Source organism: Rhagoletis zephyria, unplaced genomic scaffold (assembly GCF_001687245.7).
Source record: "Rhagoletis zephyria isolate East Lansing unplaced genomic scaffold, Rhagoletis_zephyria_1.1 Rzeph_scaffold_00040, whole genome shotgun sequence".
In the NCBI taxonomy this organism is placed as follows: Eukaryota; Metazoa; Arthropoda; class Insecta; order Diptera; family Tephritidae; genus Rhagoletis; species Rhagoletis zephyria.
The window spans coordinates 326,247-344,472 of NW_016157124.1; the positions used below are offsets into that span (position 1 = coordinate 326,247).

At 35.1% G+C, this 18,226-nt stretch overlaps 1 protein-coding gene across 2 annotated transcripts in view; it reads right to left on the bottom strand.

Annotated features, from left to right (window-relative positions):
• The window catches only part of Lapsyn (Leucine-rich repeat activity-regulated protein at synapses), a 40,183-nt gene that overhangs the window by 1,537 nt on the left and 20,420 nt on the right, over nt 1-18,226 (bottom strand). For both annotated transcript variants that reach the window (XM_017621091.1, XM_017621100.1), the window contains 5 exons: nt 6,440-6,638; nt 5,626-5,769; nt 3,854-3,973; nt 3,141-3,231; nt 1,551-1,736 (listed from right to left, as the gene is read on the bottom strand). In XM_017621091.1, coding sequence (XP_017476580.1) covers nt 1,551-1,736; nt 3,141-3,231; nt 3,854-3,973; nt 5,626-5,769; nt 6,440-6,637 — 739 coding nt within the window. In that variant the 5' untranslated portion in view covers nt 6,638. The remainder of the gene's footprint in view (nt 1-1,550; nt 1,737-3,140; nt 3,232-3,853; nt 3,974-5,625; nt 5,770-6,439; nt 6,639-18,226) is intronic.

Here is an 18,226-nt window from a genome sequence, read left to right on the forward strand (position 1 = left end):
TTTTCACAACATTTTTTTTGTTTGTTTACAACAAAAATATTAAAACACAATTTTTAACTTTGTGCGAAACTCAGTAAAATTCAACAAATTTCTACGTAAACTTTCAACTTGTTAAAGAGACTTTTTTTGAATTTTTTTGAGAATGCAGTTTTGTTGTATAAAAAATGCAAGTTTGAAGCTTTTGAAAAATTGCATTGATTTTTGAGAAATCAAAGTACGAACATTTAATAGTATAGAGATGTAACTCAAAATTTACGTTTTTGTAGATTGCATTATTAACATATAGCCAAATATGGCGAAGATATGTGTCTTTCTATCTGTCTTTTTAACCGACTTCCAAAAAAGGAGGAGGTTATCAGTTCGTCGGAATATTTTTTTATTTTTTTTTTTTTTTATGTATGTTACCGCATAACTTTGGACCACGTCAACCGATATCGATAATTCTTTTTGCATCGGAAAGGTAGTGTCTCCGAGGTGGTCCCATAGTAATCTGGTTAAGATCCGATCAGCGGATCATGAGATTTTATATGAGAGTTGAAGTCGGTTTTTTTTTTGCTAAAAATTACTTGTTGTATACCCACTGTATGAATTGATAAAACTTTGATTGTGTTTTCCCACAAAATTTAAATTTTGAAACATTTCGTTATATTATTAAACGTGCGATATGTTTTCCAATTTTTTTTTATTAAAGTAAATGCGTGAAAAAATTTCCAAAAATCAACGGTAAGTTATAGCTATGTACTTCCAACTTGCATTTTATTGTGCTAAAATTTAATGGGATACAAATTTTTGCTTTAGTTTGCTTCTATTTATTATTACCCCCTTCGAGTTCTCCTTTTTCCAGTAGGTATAAACTGCAGTTAGGGCTTGTAAGAAGAAATACATATACTAAAATTGAATGGGCTACGAAGAAATTTATACCATGTTTGTTAGAGAATAAGCTATATTTTTATAAAGAAAAATAATTAAGTTGAAAATATAAAGTCAAAACTTGTCAATATGTGAGTGTCATATAGTTCTGATGCATCTAGGGTAGCCAACATTTTCTAAGATATTTATAGTACTTTTTCAACAAAATTGAAAAAATATAGTACACTTCAAATATATATAGTATATTATTTAAAAGAAAAAGTAAAAACGATTTTTAAGTGATGGAAAAAGTTCTTCCTGTGAATGCCGAATTTTGTTGGAATAGAGAATAGAAATGAAATAATTTTAAGTAAATTTGTTAATTCTTTGTGAGTGTTTTGTAAAAATATGTCACCTTTTTTGATTATAAACTCACAATGACCTTTTAGTTTAAAGAATATTTCACTTATTATTGTTATATCAGTATAAAGATTATCCATTTTAATACAAATTTTTTCGTGCAAATTACTGAAATATATTTATATTTATAATTGAAGAAATATAGTATTTTTGCGTACTATATTTTTCCAACAAAAATAGTACAATAGTATATATTATAGTACGGTTGACAGCCCTAGATGCAGCATTTCCTTATGTTTTAAAGAAGAAATGTTTGGATTTCCCCCGCTTGTATTACTCACCCATGCAGATTGGCACATATTTTACATCAGCTCCAATATACCGCAAATATCGATTTACTTGTTGGCAGGCACATTCATTTATGTCCGTTTTCGTCAGATCCATAGTACGTAAATTGCACATATTGGCTAGTGTGTTCACGGTGAGATCAGTCAACGGATTTGATGAGGCATTTATTTGCCAAAGTTCTAAAAGAGAAGAAATACATACATACATACTCGTAAATCAATCATAAATTTACTATGACATAGTCTACGAAATTGTAGATGCTATTTATCTTCAAATTCAATGACAATTTAAGATAGCCAATACGTTTCTTAATAAAAAAAATCCACACTAAAAGGCACTTGTCTTTTACATAACTTCAAGGGGCAGTGATGTCGCCACTATTTTCAAATATATGTACATATGCATGTATGATTATCAGTGTTGCTACGGACAAATTATTTTTCCTACCAAAAATTCCTACCAAAACCATCCAAACCCTGCCAAAAATTTGTTAAGAGTTTTTAATACCTTCTTCTATGTCAAGTTTATTACAAATGTAGATAACATAACATTTAGTAAAACTAAAACAGAGCTAGTACAATAAAAACTAGTTAACTGCGTGTAACAATTCATTTTACTGTACAGACGTATGCACATACATATCTTTTTATATGTTGATTATATATATATATAGAATGCGCTAAAAGATTTTTTATCCAGGACATACCCATATTAATGGGGTTGTAAAAAATATGTAATCCGCCATTTATGTGGCGGCGGGCCGTCTTTACAATGACTCTAAATACACATACAACTCTACCAGCCAAGCAATTTTTTATGAAAAGAAAGTCCACAGAAAATCTAAAGAAAGCTTTAAAAAAGTTTCGTCGTGTGGCCCACAATGTGGAAAGGCCAAGCTGAAAGGGACTTGACTTCTCTTAACACAGAGAAGAAACGACGGGTGTACGTTATTGAATTCGGTCAAAAAGGTCTGGCCATTGAGATTGTAGATCTGAGGTTAACGCATACATTTGTTAGAAACCTGATGAAATTTTCACTTAGTTTTAAGTGATTTTACTAAATTGGTGGTACTTATTTTAAGGCCCTGTCATTAGGCGCAACATAACCTGGCCTCAGAGAGATCTTAGCCCTTTTATTTCTCTGATATGTTTGTTTAAATCAAATAATTTTTTACTCAAATATTACATATCGTCACCTGAGTGGATTATAGATCTATCTCGGCAGGTAGTTCGAAAACGCCCTTTCTCAGAAAACTTTTCAAGAACGCCCTACTACAAAATTTTATTGAAGAACGCCTTGCTTCAAAATTTTATTGACTAACTCAGAATTTGGTTAAAGAATGCCCTAGCTCAACTGAAAATACACAGATACAGATAGGGCTTTTGAACCGGCAGCTGAGATAGGGCGTTCTTCAACCAAATTCTGTGATAGGGTGTTTTTTTAATAAAATTCTGAAATAGGATGTCCTCCAGCCAAGTTCGGAAATATGGCATTCTGGAAAAGTTTACTGACATAGGACGTTTTCGAACTGGCTGCCGAGATAGGTCGATCTTCCACTCAGGCATCGATATGCGATTACTTACTTGGCAGTACACCCAAATTGGGTAAGTTCTCTAAACCGCAATCGGCTACATTTAAATATTCTAATGGTGCACCTATTGGTGTCTCAAGACCCTAAAAGTAAAAATGAGAAAAAATATTAAAATAAAAATATAATATATAATATATAATATACACATAAGAATAAATTTAAAATGTTAAATAAATTTTGATGAACATATATGACAGACCGTGATAACTCCGGCCCTTGTTTTTTTTGAGGCTCCATATCTCAGAAGATATTCAGCGAATAGAAAAATATATAAGCTTGAAACAAGCTTTTATTATTTCAAAATAAAATGCTATGTCAAAAGTCCCGGAAATGGTAAGGCGGATAGCTTTTTGGATTGAAGAAAGTCACATTATTTTTTTTATTTTATGTTTGTAGGCTAGTCTGATCTTTTGAGTTTTGGTGCGAATAAAACTACTTTCACATTCGTTGAAAGTGCCCCATGCTGGGGTAGCTGATAGCGTTGACTGGGCACCTCGTCCTTTATATAGTAAAGTACCATAAAGGCAGATTCTACAATTAACTATCCGATTGAAATTCAACCAAAGTCACTTGGAATTCGTATTGAAAGGCGCTGAAGTTAACTCGGAAGTGAATTGCGGAACCTGCCTGATTATGAGATATAAAAATGTTTTTGAAACCATTTTTCAGGTTAAGACTTTTTACTAAATATAGTGTTATAAATACCTGCAGGTCGCGTTCGAGATTGAAAAGCTCATTGCTATCAACATAAAGATTTCGCAGCGACGGAAGTTGAAAAATTTCCAATGGTATCGTGACGAGCGCATTATTAGATAGATCGATCTCCTATTAAATGTAAAAACAAATCAGAATTAAATAAATGCACAATTGTCAACTGAAATATATAAATACACCTGCTTATATGTAAATACATACACAAATAAATACATTTTTATTTATCAGATGTGTAGATTCATATGGCTTGAAAATATTCTTCTCAAACCGTGATCACTTGAAATTGGTGCATACAATTAAGCAATTATCGCATACATATAAAATAAGGAAGCCAACATCACTGAGTAAATAATTGATATCATAGCACAAATAGTAAATGCATAGTTATGTTCAAGCCCTTTGATTTGCATTTTGGATATGAAAATAATTCATCTTGACTTACTCATTTGCAAGCTTAAATCTTTAAGTTCATATCCCCAAGCATCTTTCATACTACTTTTCTGTACTTCAAGTTCGAAAAAGAACCAACTGCACTCACGCTCAAACGCTTATCAGCGGAACTTATTTTTTATAAATAAATACATACATACATATGTAAGTATGTTTTTTCCTTTTATATTGTATTTTTTTTAATTATAGCACCATTTACTAATTAGCTGTACAAAAAACATCATCACGTCAATTTTGTTTAATTGTTGATTACAGTGATTTTATGGAGTACACGCAATTAGTAAACCATGTAACTACATGAGCACAGTTGTGTGCAAAATTAAAGCATCAAAAGCGATAAGTTATATAGAGTTCCTTAATTGATAGGCTTCTACCGCAGGGAGCTTCCAAACAGTTACTTACAGGTACGCCATAAAGCATCTCAACGAACTCAATGACTACAACTACAACCCATCGCAGACGAAGAGCTTCAGAGTTTGTCTAGAAACCTGCGTAATTCTTGCCGAACTAGGGACTGAATACTGTATCAGACTTAACTACTATTTTAGGCTCGAACCCAACATAGCGGGCCAGCTTGTGAAAGCATGAGACCAACCACCTCTTCACTTTTCTCCGCTCCATTTGATCCCCGTCGAAACTACACGCGTTCTATAGGTCTACCTAGGTTAGTTGAGTCTGATGTCAACGATTAATAGTTCCTATACCACAGCAACAACAAATTGTCAAAAAGTCTTTCGTAGGACAATTGAAAGACAGATGGCAAGATAGGTCGAAAGACTTTTGTTATTCGTACATCATTGTAGTACCTCATATAACGACATCTTATCACTATTACAATAGGATTAAAGGAAAATAAAAATTTCGACCCGCGCTAACGGGTATCTAGACCTTTGCTACAAAATATTTGCCTGTTATTTCGGCCAATGCCTTAACGTTTTTTTTAGCTTTATTCTCTGTTTTAGTTTCTTTTGCTAAAGACCTAAAGACCTATATGAAGATCTAGATTAAATTCAAACGGCACTTTGAAGCCAGCGCGGGGAGCTCCCCGCGTTTCTCCTCCAATTTGTAGTCTACCAGCAATTCTACGCCAACTCCGAACGACATTTGTTTTTTATGGGCAGTTTTTACATGACAGATCTACATTCGGAGGTTTTCCAATGCCTGTGGAGGAGTGACCACTATCAGCAAAACAGTGTTTCTACATATACCTAACTGTTGGAAGTTGTTGGGCCAAGGTCTCGAGCCCGATCCTAATTTTACATTAAAGCTATTGCCTAAATTTTGCACAACACTGTATAAGCATTTGTACTTACCTCCAATGATGTTAGTGGTGCAAATGTGCCCGGCTCCACCGATTGTATCTTATTCTCATAGAGCACCAGTATTTTAATGCTTGTATAACGTTCGAATGAGTTTCGTCTGAGTTTTTTGATGCGATTGAATGCGAGGTCCAGAATCTGTAATTAGGCGGGACGGTGCAATTAGTTTTAAGCGTTGATAAGAAAGAAATACATTTTCGTGGGCTACATATGTATGTATATACGGGCAGTAAAATAAAAATTACAGCTGACTTTTGCATGTTTTGTATGAATTATATGACCAAGTCTGCAGGAAGTACGTACATAGGCGACAATATACAATGGGAAATATTTATATGAGTATGCACGTATATATGTATGTACATATGCATATGTACTTTTAGGAAATTATCACGACTTCTTTTGTGTGTTTAATTAAAGTCAATTGAATTTCATTTTACTGTGGACAGAAGCTGCCCGGTAGTACGCACGACAAAGTGATGGCAGCAGGTACACTCAGAAAAGAAATATGATTAAAAAATAAACAAATAAATCGGATAAACGTTGTCGAGTGAGTAATACATTTTATCAAGCCATTTGACACAAATTAACCCTTGCAGTTGCACGGCAAGTCTGCGCTGAGAAATTTGCATTTAACCGCAAATGAAAAATTCGCTGTCGTCCATCGAAAGCTAAAGGCCGTTCCCAAAGTTCAATTGACTTTAATTTGATCCCTGCATCGCAGCATTTGAAAGGCATGTTTATCATACATATACTATGTCACACTTGTATACATATGTACATGTATGTATTTATGTATTGTACTCACCTCAACGGATGATTTCAGGTGCTGCGGCACTTCCTTCAGATTCATATCGAAACAACGGATTTTGAGCATGCGCGATGGTCTTAAATACTGACATTTGCGTTCGTCCTGCACAACACCAACATAGCCGAATGGCATCATCATTTTTCCGTTAATTGTGATAAGAGCCAAGAACACTACGGCAACCGCACGACAGTCCATACTGTTTACGAGTGAAGCCGGGCATATGAAATGTGTCAAGAGAAGATGCAAAGAGTAAAATTATAGGATGTCCATCCGTGCAGAAAAAATAAACAAGAACAAAAATTACAAATAAGTGTATGGTCATATGTATATATACATATATATGTATATATACATATGTATATATGTATATATCCATATGCACGTATGTTTGTATGAGTGTAAATTAAAAGCGAAAGGATTGCTTGCTGAGGACAAAGACCTCAAAGCACTGCAGGAGTGTATTGTGTCCGTATTAATGATGCAATAATGATTCACTGTTTCGTCTGTGGCATTCGCACGCGAATTTCATTGATTTACTGAATCTGAAATATTTTTTTTTTGTTGTCATTCGATATGCATGTATGAATGCACGTAATTTTATACCCTAATGGCCTGTGCAATTTATTGTTGCATAATGTTCCAGTGAGTGACGAATTTTGATGCGGGTGAAACGTTCCCAGGCTGGAAGAGCGTTTTCAGTTCGTTTAGGTCGAATTGGCAGGTTCAAAAACATTTTATATGTTTGTAGGTACATTTGACCCAACCCTACTGGAAAAAAGTTCGCCGTACAACCCCGAGTTCTCAGTTGTTTTTGTAAAAGAAATTTCGAAAAATTTTTAGTTTTTTTTTGCCGGACAAAGGTGTGGCCGTTTTACTTTTTCGTTATATCATCGACATATACAGTCGGATCTTTTAGTATGATATATCGATGATCTTGCCTCTGGGACACAATTTTCAAATTTCCATGACCCCAGGGACCCCCTTGTAGTACTTACCCACCAGATCTCCGTTCTTATCACTCTAATGCACCACCCTAATGTCAGTAAATTAAAGCACGCCAAAAAACATTAAAATTTTGCTGACGAAGTATTTTGTTTATTCCAGTAGAAATATTTAAAAATAATAATAAAACTACTTATGTACATATGTATGTATCAACAGTAGGGTGGTCCAAAAAAAGTTTAAAATGTTATGCTTTCACCCCCTGGGATTTTTATAAATGGAAAGAAAAACACCCGTATTTTTTGAAAAAAAAAAAATATATTTAGAGCTGCTTCAAAGCCCATTAAGTTATCCATGTACATATTTTATATGGGGGAAAACACTTCTTCGTAAAAATGGTATACATAAAATTGATACTCATATTTTTCTTTCGGAAAATACTGCTTCTCTTCAGGAGATTTCCTATAATAATATCCAATTGCATATTTTACCGTTTTTTTAAATTAACACTTTTTAGGGCTCCCCCCCCCCCCTTTGCTTATTTGTGGGGTTTTGGGGGACCTATAAAAATGTCAATATTAAAAAATAGTTAAGTACAAAATTGGGTATTGTTATTGGAAGTCTCCTAAAGAGAAATAGTGTTTTCCGACCGAAAAATATTTATTTTAAAGAATTCTATACCTATATATGTTTATACAGTTACTCCCAAAATTACCGTACGGCTCTTTTTTGTTAATATTCGTAATGTGTTACATGCTAAATTATTATTATTTTTTAATTTTGTATTAAAATATAGCTCATATTTACAACAATTAAGAAAAGTCTGCAAATTTTCAGCAAAATCGCGAACTTTTTAATAGGAATTTCTAAAAAGAATTCAGATATGCAGTTTTATAGCCCAATAAAATTTTAGTATAATAATGTGCAGATTTGAAATCTCTAAAAAATCGCGTTGATTTTTGAAAAAAAATTTTGGTGAATGTCCGACGCATTTTTTTCCATATAAAAAATTTTCTGAGTTTTTTTATATGAAAAAAATTCGTAGGACAGCCAACAAAAAATTGTCAAAAATCAACGCGAATTTTTAGAGTAATAAAAAGTTCGCGATTTTGCTGAAACTTTGCAGATTTTTCTTAATTTTTATACACAGCAACATTCTAGGATTTAAATGGAATTTGCAAAAACATAAGCCATATTTTAAAACGAAATCAACAAACAAAAATTTAGCATGTAAAACATTGCGAATATTAACAAAAAAGAGCCGTACGCTCAATTTTTGGAGTAACCGTATATATTTCTAGGAATTTGCAATTGAAAACCTTCACTGCCATTCATTCAATACCAAAACAATATTACATAAGATTTCAAGTTTACAAAATTATACAAAATGAAAATTAAGCATTAAACAACTAAAATACCTGTGGGATACAATTACCTAATAAAAAGTGCTATCAACAAAATTGCAATAACATAAATATGTAATGTTTTTTTTATCTAAACAAAAGTGTATATAAATTATTTGGAATTGCAATACAAGATCATTGCCGACAGTTTTCGTCACACTTTTGTTAGCCTTGCATACAAATAAATAAATGACAGCCGCGGTCATGCCGTGCAAAGGTGTGACATTCAAACGCCGGATTTAGCCGACATTCCCACCCTTCGTGAGAGGAGGTGAGCTCCCCATGCGACTGAGCCGACACAGGTAGGCAGGCAATCAGACTGCAATGAAGCGTATCATTTGCTCTGGAAAGTGTGCTTCGCAGAAGCGTTGCCATCGTTGGGGACTGCGGCGATCAGCCGATTCTGATCGCAAGCCTCCATACAGCGCTTTATAATGAAAACAAACCAACAAACATGCATAGGTTCTATGTATATGAGCCACAGCCGCCATACAAACAAACAAGTAGTATGTAGGTAATTAAATGCTAGATCAATAAAGCTTAGCAGCTCTTCCTCGCATTATGTCTATTCAATCGCGAGTAAATAATTGTACAAATAAACTATTAATTGTATGTGTGTAGTATACGTAAAAATAAACGGTTTATTGAAATCAAATTAACAGAATCATTACAAATGTCAATGCGACAATTCGTCAAGTGGCACAGCGCACTCAATTTGTCAACTACCAAACACAAAATAAATAAATAAATAAACAAACAAACAAACAAACGATAAATAACATTCGCTTTTAAAAGCGCCGTTGTTTTCATCGGCTGTAGGCTGTGTGGGGGCGGGGCCGGTCGGCAGGTGTAAACAGCGTGAAACGTTAAAAATGCATTTAACTATGTATGTACATACATATGTACATTAGGGTGCCCCAAAACATGAGGGGTGAGTTTTTTCCGTGAAATTCGGTGCGCATACCGTCTAAATATTTTCATTTTGACTTAAACGATATACGTATGTATGTATGTCGAAAACCTAACCTCCGTTGAGTGGAACTTCAATTCGGAATAAAACTCCCTGCCTGTCCGCAACTACTGTTTGGTATTTCGTCGGGAGGCCGTTTAGAGCACTAAGCTCTATCGTACGTTGCTGTCTTAGCGCAGTTCGTCGAAAGCTGCACCTGCTTGGCCCCACCCGCCTGTGAATCATTTAACCCGCCCTTCCCTTCCTCCTTTGAACAAACTGTATGGCCCCACCCCTGCATAGAGTCGAGAGTAAGGACCGTATTGTTCGGCGTCTTTGTATGTATCGACGCTTTTTCAATAGCAAGCTGCTTCTGCTAAGGGCGGCGACTAGAGTGACTCCTTCTCTACGTTTCACCGATCTCAACCTCTCCTGTTTCCTCAATTTAGCGATTATTACTACTGCGGCGTTTCTTAGTGCTACCCAGTTGGTTGGGATGTCCATAATTTTTGGCACTAAGTTATATTCTGTGGGGCGTTCGCCGAATGCTTCGCGTAGAGCTTCTCACGCTCTGCATTCAAACATGGACAGCTAAACAGTACATGCTCCGCGTCTTCGGGGAAGTGGCCCGGAAGTGGGATGGCCCGTTGTTAGTTGGTACCCAACTAATCCAGGTCTCAATATTAGGTATGAGCCGTTGTGTCCATCGGCGATTGGGAGCTGTGTCCCATCGTTCCTGCAGTGCGGATAGAGTGCGCCTTCTTGCGAGCGTTCGCGTACTTAGTGCAGTGGAGCAGCCAGGAACGGTCAATGAGGCTTCCTTCGTCAGTAATTCAATAGGGTGCAGACCAGCCACCTCAAGGTCTGCATCTTCCGACATTGTGCGAAAAGCTGAGCAAACCCCTTCATTCACAGGGTCTGTACATCGACTTGATGCTACGGCTGTATGAATCTCCTTGGAGTGCATCTGCCCAGATGCCCGTAGAAGATCACGGATTTCAGCATGCTAGCCAGTCGTTTTTTGGGCAGCCTTCTCGCAATTCCATCGTCGAGTTTAATGCCCAGGTATTTAATCGAGGGCTTCGAATGTATCGTAGACTCCCTGATGCGGACCAACGCCTCCTCCCTTACTTTACGGCCACTGATGAGTAACACCTCCGATTTCTGCTCCGCCAGACACAGACCCATGGATTCCTTCCAGTCGGCAATCGTCGCTCCTTTAACCTCCGCTATCCGTTCGGCATATTCAAGATTTTTGCAGCCACAACGACTGCGACACCGTCCGCGAATACTTTAATTTTCGCTTATTTAGGTACTACTAATTTCAACACGTATCGGATGCGTATATATATATAAGATGGCGCTGGAGTCGAAATATTTAGACAATCCGTATTTATTCTACGGATTAACGCGTATTAACTTTGATAAGAACTGTTTATGCAAAAAAATTACCTAAAACATAGATGGCGCTGGAATAAAGATATTTAGATACCTCCCTACGAATTTTTTTATTAGATGACTTAATGAAGGATGACGCAAAATTGTTTAAGCGCCCCAGACATCCCAGGCATATAAACGCGTCATGGGTGTATTAAGAAGAAGTTAGACAAACTAGAAAGAACACGGTAAGAACATCAATGACCCTATGGTATCTCAGCGCTACTATCCTTGAAGGCCAGTATGCAGCAACAAGAAATGGTTAGGAAAGTTTCCTTAGCCAAATTTCCTTAATGCAGTACGCGGTTCTTAAGAAATTTGCTACACATTCTACTACGATTTTTCAAAGTTTTTTTGTGAAAAAAGTCCACAAGGCAACCCATGTTTGCAACAGAAATATATGTATGCCCGTTCCATTATTTCTGGAGAAAATAGTGAGGCAACAGGCTGTGAAGTATAACGAAATAATGGCACTTTTTTTCTTGACCGTTTTCTTACGAGCTGCAGTCGTTTTAACATAAACTAACACGTTTTACTTTACGAGCCATTTTTGCTTTTCAACGCAAAAGTACTTATCAGGCGTCGCGAAGTAAGCCAAGCATTTGCTAGTAATTAAATAATTGGAATTTAAAACAAGTTGTACAGAAATTATGTAAGCCACATTATAGAAAATGTAAAATAGAGAATTGAAAATATTCAGTTTTCTTTTATTATTTCTATTAAAACCAAGTTAAAGGAGAGTCAAGTGTAATTATGATTATTATTAACAAATCCATTCGTATTTATTATTTCACTAGAAATATTGCTCAATATTATTTCACTTATCATTTCACAAAATTTAAATTTCACAGTTATGCATACGAGGACCAGGGAGAAGTGGTGATTTATTGTAAATGCCTATTGTAAACAAATGTCTTAGTGCCAACTTCGTTTTTATTAATTACTTTGGATATATGTGGGTATGTACATATATCTTCCTACCTCATTTCCTCAAGTATGTGACAGCTCACTTGCTCTCACATCTTATCAATTAACACTCGAGTAAATAAGACTTTTATCATTGACACATTTTTTAACAAGTGGCATTGTTTACTTTTTAAAACAAATGAAGAATAGCGTTAATTAATAAAAAAAAAAAAAATTTGCCATCACTGTGTTACTCATACTAGTTCGATAAATTCTACCGAAACCATTCATTTGACACAATAAGCTCCGCATTGAATTGATAAGCGCTCACTGTAGAATATTCGATAACATCAGCGTTACTGTTCGAACGAAAGGAGTTTATTTCAATATTGCGTTCTCTGACAAAATGCGCAACAGTTAATGTAACCGTAAATTAAGAAACAATTGGACGACATTTAGGTAGGAAGCAAAATTGCAATAAATACCGTTTCCGATGAGTTTGCAAAATATTTCTGCAGCTCATTTATTTTTCGCTTTTGTTTCGTGTTGATTTTTTTATTGCTTTTTAATTTTATATTTCACTTGGCATTGTTAAAAAATGCAAGTCGACAAATTATGCTTGACTCCGCTGTCAGATTATAGCTATGTATGTGTGTGTACACATATGTATGTGTACATCTGCCCGTCTATAGAGGAATTTTTTATTTTGTTTCTTATTACAATGACGATGTCAGAAACTTCAAAACCCATGGAAAGCAACGTGAAGTGCAATGAGTAAACAACTTCGATGCAATTCGTGTATCAAAACTGTAATAAAAACTGCACTTTGCGTGCAACAAATTAAATTTCCCAATAAAAGGCGATAATGCCAATGGGCGTTTTTAGTGGGATAGATATAATATGCACTTTTGTTCATATTTTTGTGTAAATGCACGCTAGGCATATGAATTTTTTCTAAAATTTAATATACATATTTACATGTGAACATATGAGAAGAGCATGAGGACTGATGAAAACCAATCAGAATAACGTGCTTGTCAAAATGTTGTACAAGAACTCCAAATAAAAAATGTTAACTGAAAAAATCATACATACATATATACATAATATGTACATTAAGGTGCATCAGCAAAACAGGTTCCGGGTTTTCCGACGGAATTATAAAATTTACACAGCTATATGTGGTACCGAAGAAGCATATACATATGTACGAAGTACATGAGTGTGGTCCAAACAATGAAAAGTCGGTATTTTAATGCTCTCACCCCCTAGATTTGTTCTATACCGAAAAATTATACCTTTGTTTTTTTCATTTTCAAATCAAAAAATATTTACAGATCGCTCAAAGCACTTAAAGTTATCCACGTAATTTATATTGGAAAGAATTGGAAAGGGTATAGAATTCTATAAAAATTAAAATTCAGGCTTTACTTTCTCACATGCATGCTGGACACTCGCAATGATGTATCGGATAGTTTCCTTACTTCCCTCAAGATCACAGCTACGGCACCGAGGGTTATAAGGAAGGCCCATTTTAGCCGCATGCTTGCCAATGGGCCAATTCCCCGTTATCGCGACTGTTAACTTGACTATATAAATTTATAATATGTTGATAATTTTCTTCTCAAGAGAAACAACAGTTTTCCCATCGAAAAACCAAATTTTTCCCCACATAAAATACATGGCAAACTTTGAGCGCTTTGATCGACCTCTGAATATTTTTTTGATTTTGAAATGAAAAGCAGGGGTATGTTTTTTCGATATAGAACAATCCTAAGGGTGAGAGCATTAAAATTCGGACTATAATTTTTCAAATGAAGGTCAACGGTAAAAAAAACATAGTATCCCGTTTTTGATCGCAGTCATAATTCGGTTGAAATGGAATTTTCTATATACATTAAGGTGCATCACTCTTTATACAAAAAAAAACGATTCTATTTTCCAACGAAAATATAAAATTTATTATATTTTAAGCCTTCCGTCAAAATATTTCTTAAAAATATTTAAATTTACTTGAGCTGGACCGATTAGAAAATACATACATACCTCTAAAAATTTCATTATTTTAATTCCTTGATAACACATTTAATGCAGGTCTTTAAAGCTTAAAGTCTTCTGTCACGCCAGGTGATTAAAAATATATATATATCGTCGTTTAAAGTGCAAAACCGCATATCAACTAAATGCAAAACCGCGTATCAGAAAAATGCAAAACCGCGTATCAGAAAAATGCATAACCGCGTATGTGAAGTTGTAGAAATTATTTTCTAGAGCGTAAAAACACTCATATTTCAAAATGGTCTCTATTTTATAAAGCAATCGCATTTCTGGCTAGTATATTTAAGGACGAATGGATAAGGATTGAGCCAAGAGCTTGTGTGAGCAAATCCAATTTTTGGCAGGCAATGTCAGTTACGAGGTTTTGCAGAACCACGATACGCGGTTTTGTACTTCAAACGACGATATATTTTTATAAACTACATAATTTCATTTATGAAAAAAACGATTTTTTGAGGAATTTTCTAATAGGTACAGTTCACGTAAATATTAGATTTTTTCCGAAATATTTTGGAAGCAGTCTTAAAATATAAAAGATAAATTTTACATTTTCGTTGGGAAAACAGTAAAGATTATTTAGGGACGGTAATACACCCTAGTGTGCACAGAAAACTCCATGACAACCGACCTAGACTGCGATCCAAATTTTTTCAGTACAAATTTTTTTCTCTCAGTTCTCTGCCGCGAGCCAAATTTAACAAACACATTATTTTTGCTGGTTTTTCATTAAATAGGTACTCCTCATCCTCCTTATATATTTAATTTTAGGAAAAAAACCCGCATGCCTAATGTACTTATACGTTTACCTAGTAATTTTTTACATGCAAATCTTGAATCAATTTTACATGTGTACATACATACATATATAAATAAAGTTGCAAAAGTAGCCACTTCATTTCAGTAAATGGTCATCTCTCTTGTCTTCCTGAGAGAGCTCATGAATTGGCGAAAACCGGAGCTTGGTTGGATGATGCACATGATGCACTCTTAGAATAATGCAAAAAGAAATTAATTTGCACATCTTTGGACTACCAGATCAAGATAATGATGTATTTTGAAACAAAGAAACTCAATTCTTATTAGTTGGCGTGGATAACCAAATCATCCGGTTAGAAATCAAAGGAAAATTCACAAGTGATTATGTTATGCCACATGTACATACATACTTATGTATGCCAAGTTCGTCAATGTTTGAGCTACAGCGCACATGTTGTACTTGCTTGCTTACTTGTTATCACACTTTTATTTGCACTCTGTTCTTAAAAAAAAAAAATCAGTAAAACAAGACCATATCGCTTTTGTATTGTACATATTTATTCGATAAAAAATACAAGTACTATACTAATAAATAACGCTGGTCTTAAATAGCTTCGCCTCCGAAAGTCACATGGATTTTACGAGAAGCTTTTTCATAACAGAAATATACATAAGAAGTTTGGCGACAACTGCTATAAGGTACAACTCTTTTTTAATAAGGGTGTTACACTGATTATAGACCGAGTTTGGTATTTTCTGAAGGCGGTCGAGAGGGAATTCGAAATAGTAAAATGAGAAAAAATATCCGAAAACCGAAAGTTTCATTCATAGGTTTTCTTCAAAATTTTGTTAGTCACACTCACAATTGAGTTTGATTTTTTAAAGCAATTTTTCGTGTTGTTTATAGAAGACCACAGGCCTGGTTTAAGTGTTTGAAAGCCGTGCAAGCCTACTGTGATGTCTTCAAACCATCGCGGTTCCGAATACTAGCAATCTCTGTAATGGCGTTTTCTATGGGAGTGCGGGGCACTCGCATAGGATGTGCTAGATAGATTATATCTCTTCCTCATCTCTACAACTACTGCAAAAATCATTATGCGTGACTCAGAACCTGACGAACACGTAGCCAAAAGTTGAGACCCTTAGCAAACTGCGCGTTCCTCGTTCATCGAGCAGTAATCAGAGTGAACTTATATACATATGTGGAAATCAGTCTGATTTTTATTTTCCCGGAATGTCTCTGTCTTCCAGTACCCAATGAAAATTACTACATATGTAACGGGTGATTTTTTAAGAGCTTGATAACTTTTTTTTTTATTTGAAACGTTAGATTGGTCCATGACATTTACTTTTTGAAGATAATTTCATTTAAATGTTGACCGCGGCTGCGTCTTAGGTGGTCCATTCGGAAAGTCCAATTTTGGGCAACTTTTTCGAGCATTTCGGCCGGAATAGCCCGAATTTCTTCGGAAATGTTGTCTTCCAAAGCTGGAATAGTTGCTGGCTTATTTCTGTAGACTTTAGACTTGACGTAGCCCCACAAAAAATAGTCTAAAGGCGTCAAATCGCATGATCTTGGTGGCCAACTTACCGGTCCATTNGTTACCTAGGTCGAACTTTTTTACCAGCTTCGTCACCGTATTAATTTCATACATATCAGCCTAGCATTCGCTGCATTAATTTGGAAGTCTATGGCCTATAACAAATACAGTTTCTGAGACAAGACGTCAGATTAAGTTCAAAACCCCCATAGGTGGAAAGTTTAGGGCCGAGAAATCAAAGCCACCAAAACTCTAGAGTTCCCAATTATGGAGCCTATTTACCATTCTTTTCGTGACTGATAAAAGTGCGTGCTGTGTTATTGTTAGTGCCCCACTAATGCCGATTATGGCAGACCATTGCATGGGCTCTAGTCGCTTAGCTAGTGTAGCCTCCGATAGCTTACAATCCAATGCCAAGCCTAAGTACTTGACCCGGTCAAAGAGCTCTAGGCGGAAACCTCCGATCCAAAGAAGAGCCACAGGGGTGATCTTATACTACCTAGCGAAGAAGAGGAACTGGTCTTGTTCTACTGCTCTTGCTGGAGTGGACGGGGAGGCAGCTGTGTAGCTCAAGTACCTGTAGTTTGTTAAAATCAGCTATCAATAACCCATATACTTTCTTGGACATAACGGTTGGAAAAGTTATTTATAAAAGAATGATAAATTTCATATTCGCACAAAGGACGTGATGTGATTACTCATATAAAGAGCTCTGTTTAATAAATAGAATGAAATTTATTTTTCCATTCTTACATACTTGATATGAAAAATTTATCGCTTCTAACCGCACTTAGTATACTATATGTATGTACATGCGTAAGTACTATGTATTTATATATGTATATACATAAAATGTTTACTCATTCGTGATTAAATGTGCAAATGTACATACATATGTATGTATGTATGTACATATATACGTACATATATTTAAAAAAGCACGTATGTTTGTATGTATGTACATGCATATATTTTATCTCGAGATATTTATGTATGTAAGTTAGTTATTTTTCTTCAAGAAAGGTGCATATTGTAGATAAATCACAACAATGGTAAGATAATTACAAAAGAAAAGGTGCCACCAGCATTTTGCTATGCTAGGAAATGAATTATTTAAAATATCATGCAAAAATAAACTAACTTTTTTCAAATCGCACTCGTGCAGACCCAAAGCAAGGGGAAATTGAGAGTGAAAAGTGATAGTTTTCGTGGAGGGGAAGTTGCAAATTTTTTTTTTTTTTTTTATCGACGGAATCAAAATAATGAGATTTTAGGAAGTATTTTCATATCGGTCTAGATCACGTAAGTAAGTCTTAATATTTTTCCGAAATATTGTGACTTTTTTCGGTGATGCACCCTATTGTACATATGTATGTACATACATCCTGTTTGTATAAAAGACATGCAATTAAAGCAAAACAACAGTATTCAGCAAAATAAATATTTGGCTCTTGATAAAATTTACAAGCTCCTACGAAAGTACACAATTAACAAGTAAGAAAGTCTAAGTTCGGGCGGAGCCGAACATTAAATACCCGGCGCAAGTATTAAATATATGTTTTTTCACCTTTCCGAAACCTTCCGCTAGATGGTAAGCCGGGGTGTATCAATTTTGAGTAAATTAGCGTCCTTCAATTTCGAAATATTGAAGTTTCAAGCATTTNGATTCGTTTTGGCTGTTACAAACAACCGTTATGTGAACAAAATTAATATACCCTTGCGCACAAGTGCGCTCGGGTATAAAAATTCTTACTAATAAGAGTGACTAAGTTTTGCTAATAGCGAATAGCTA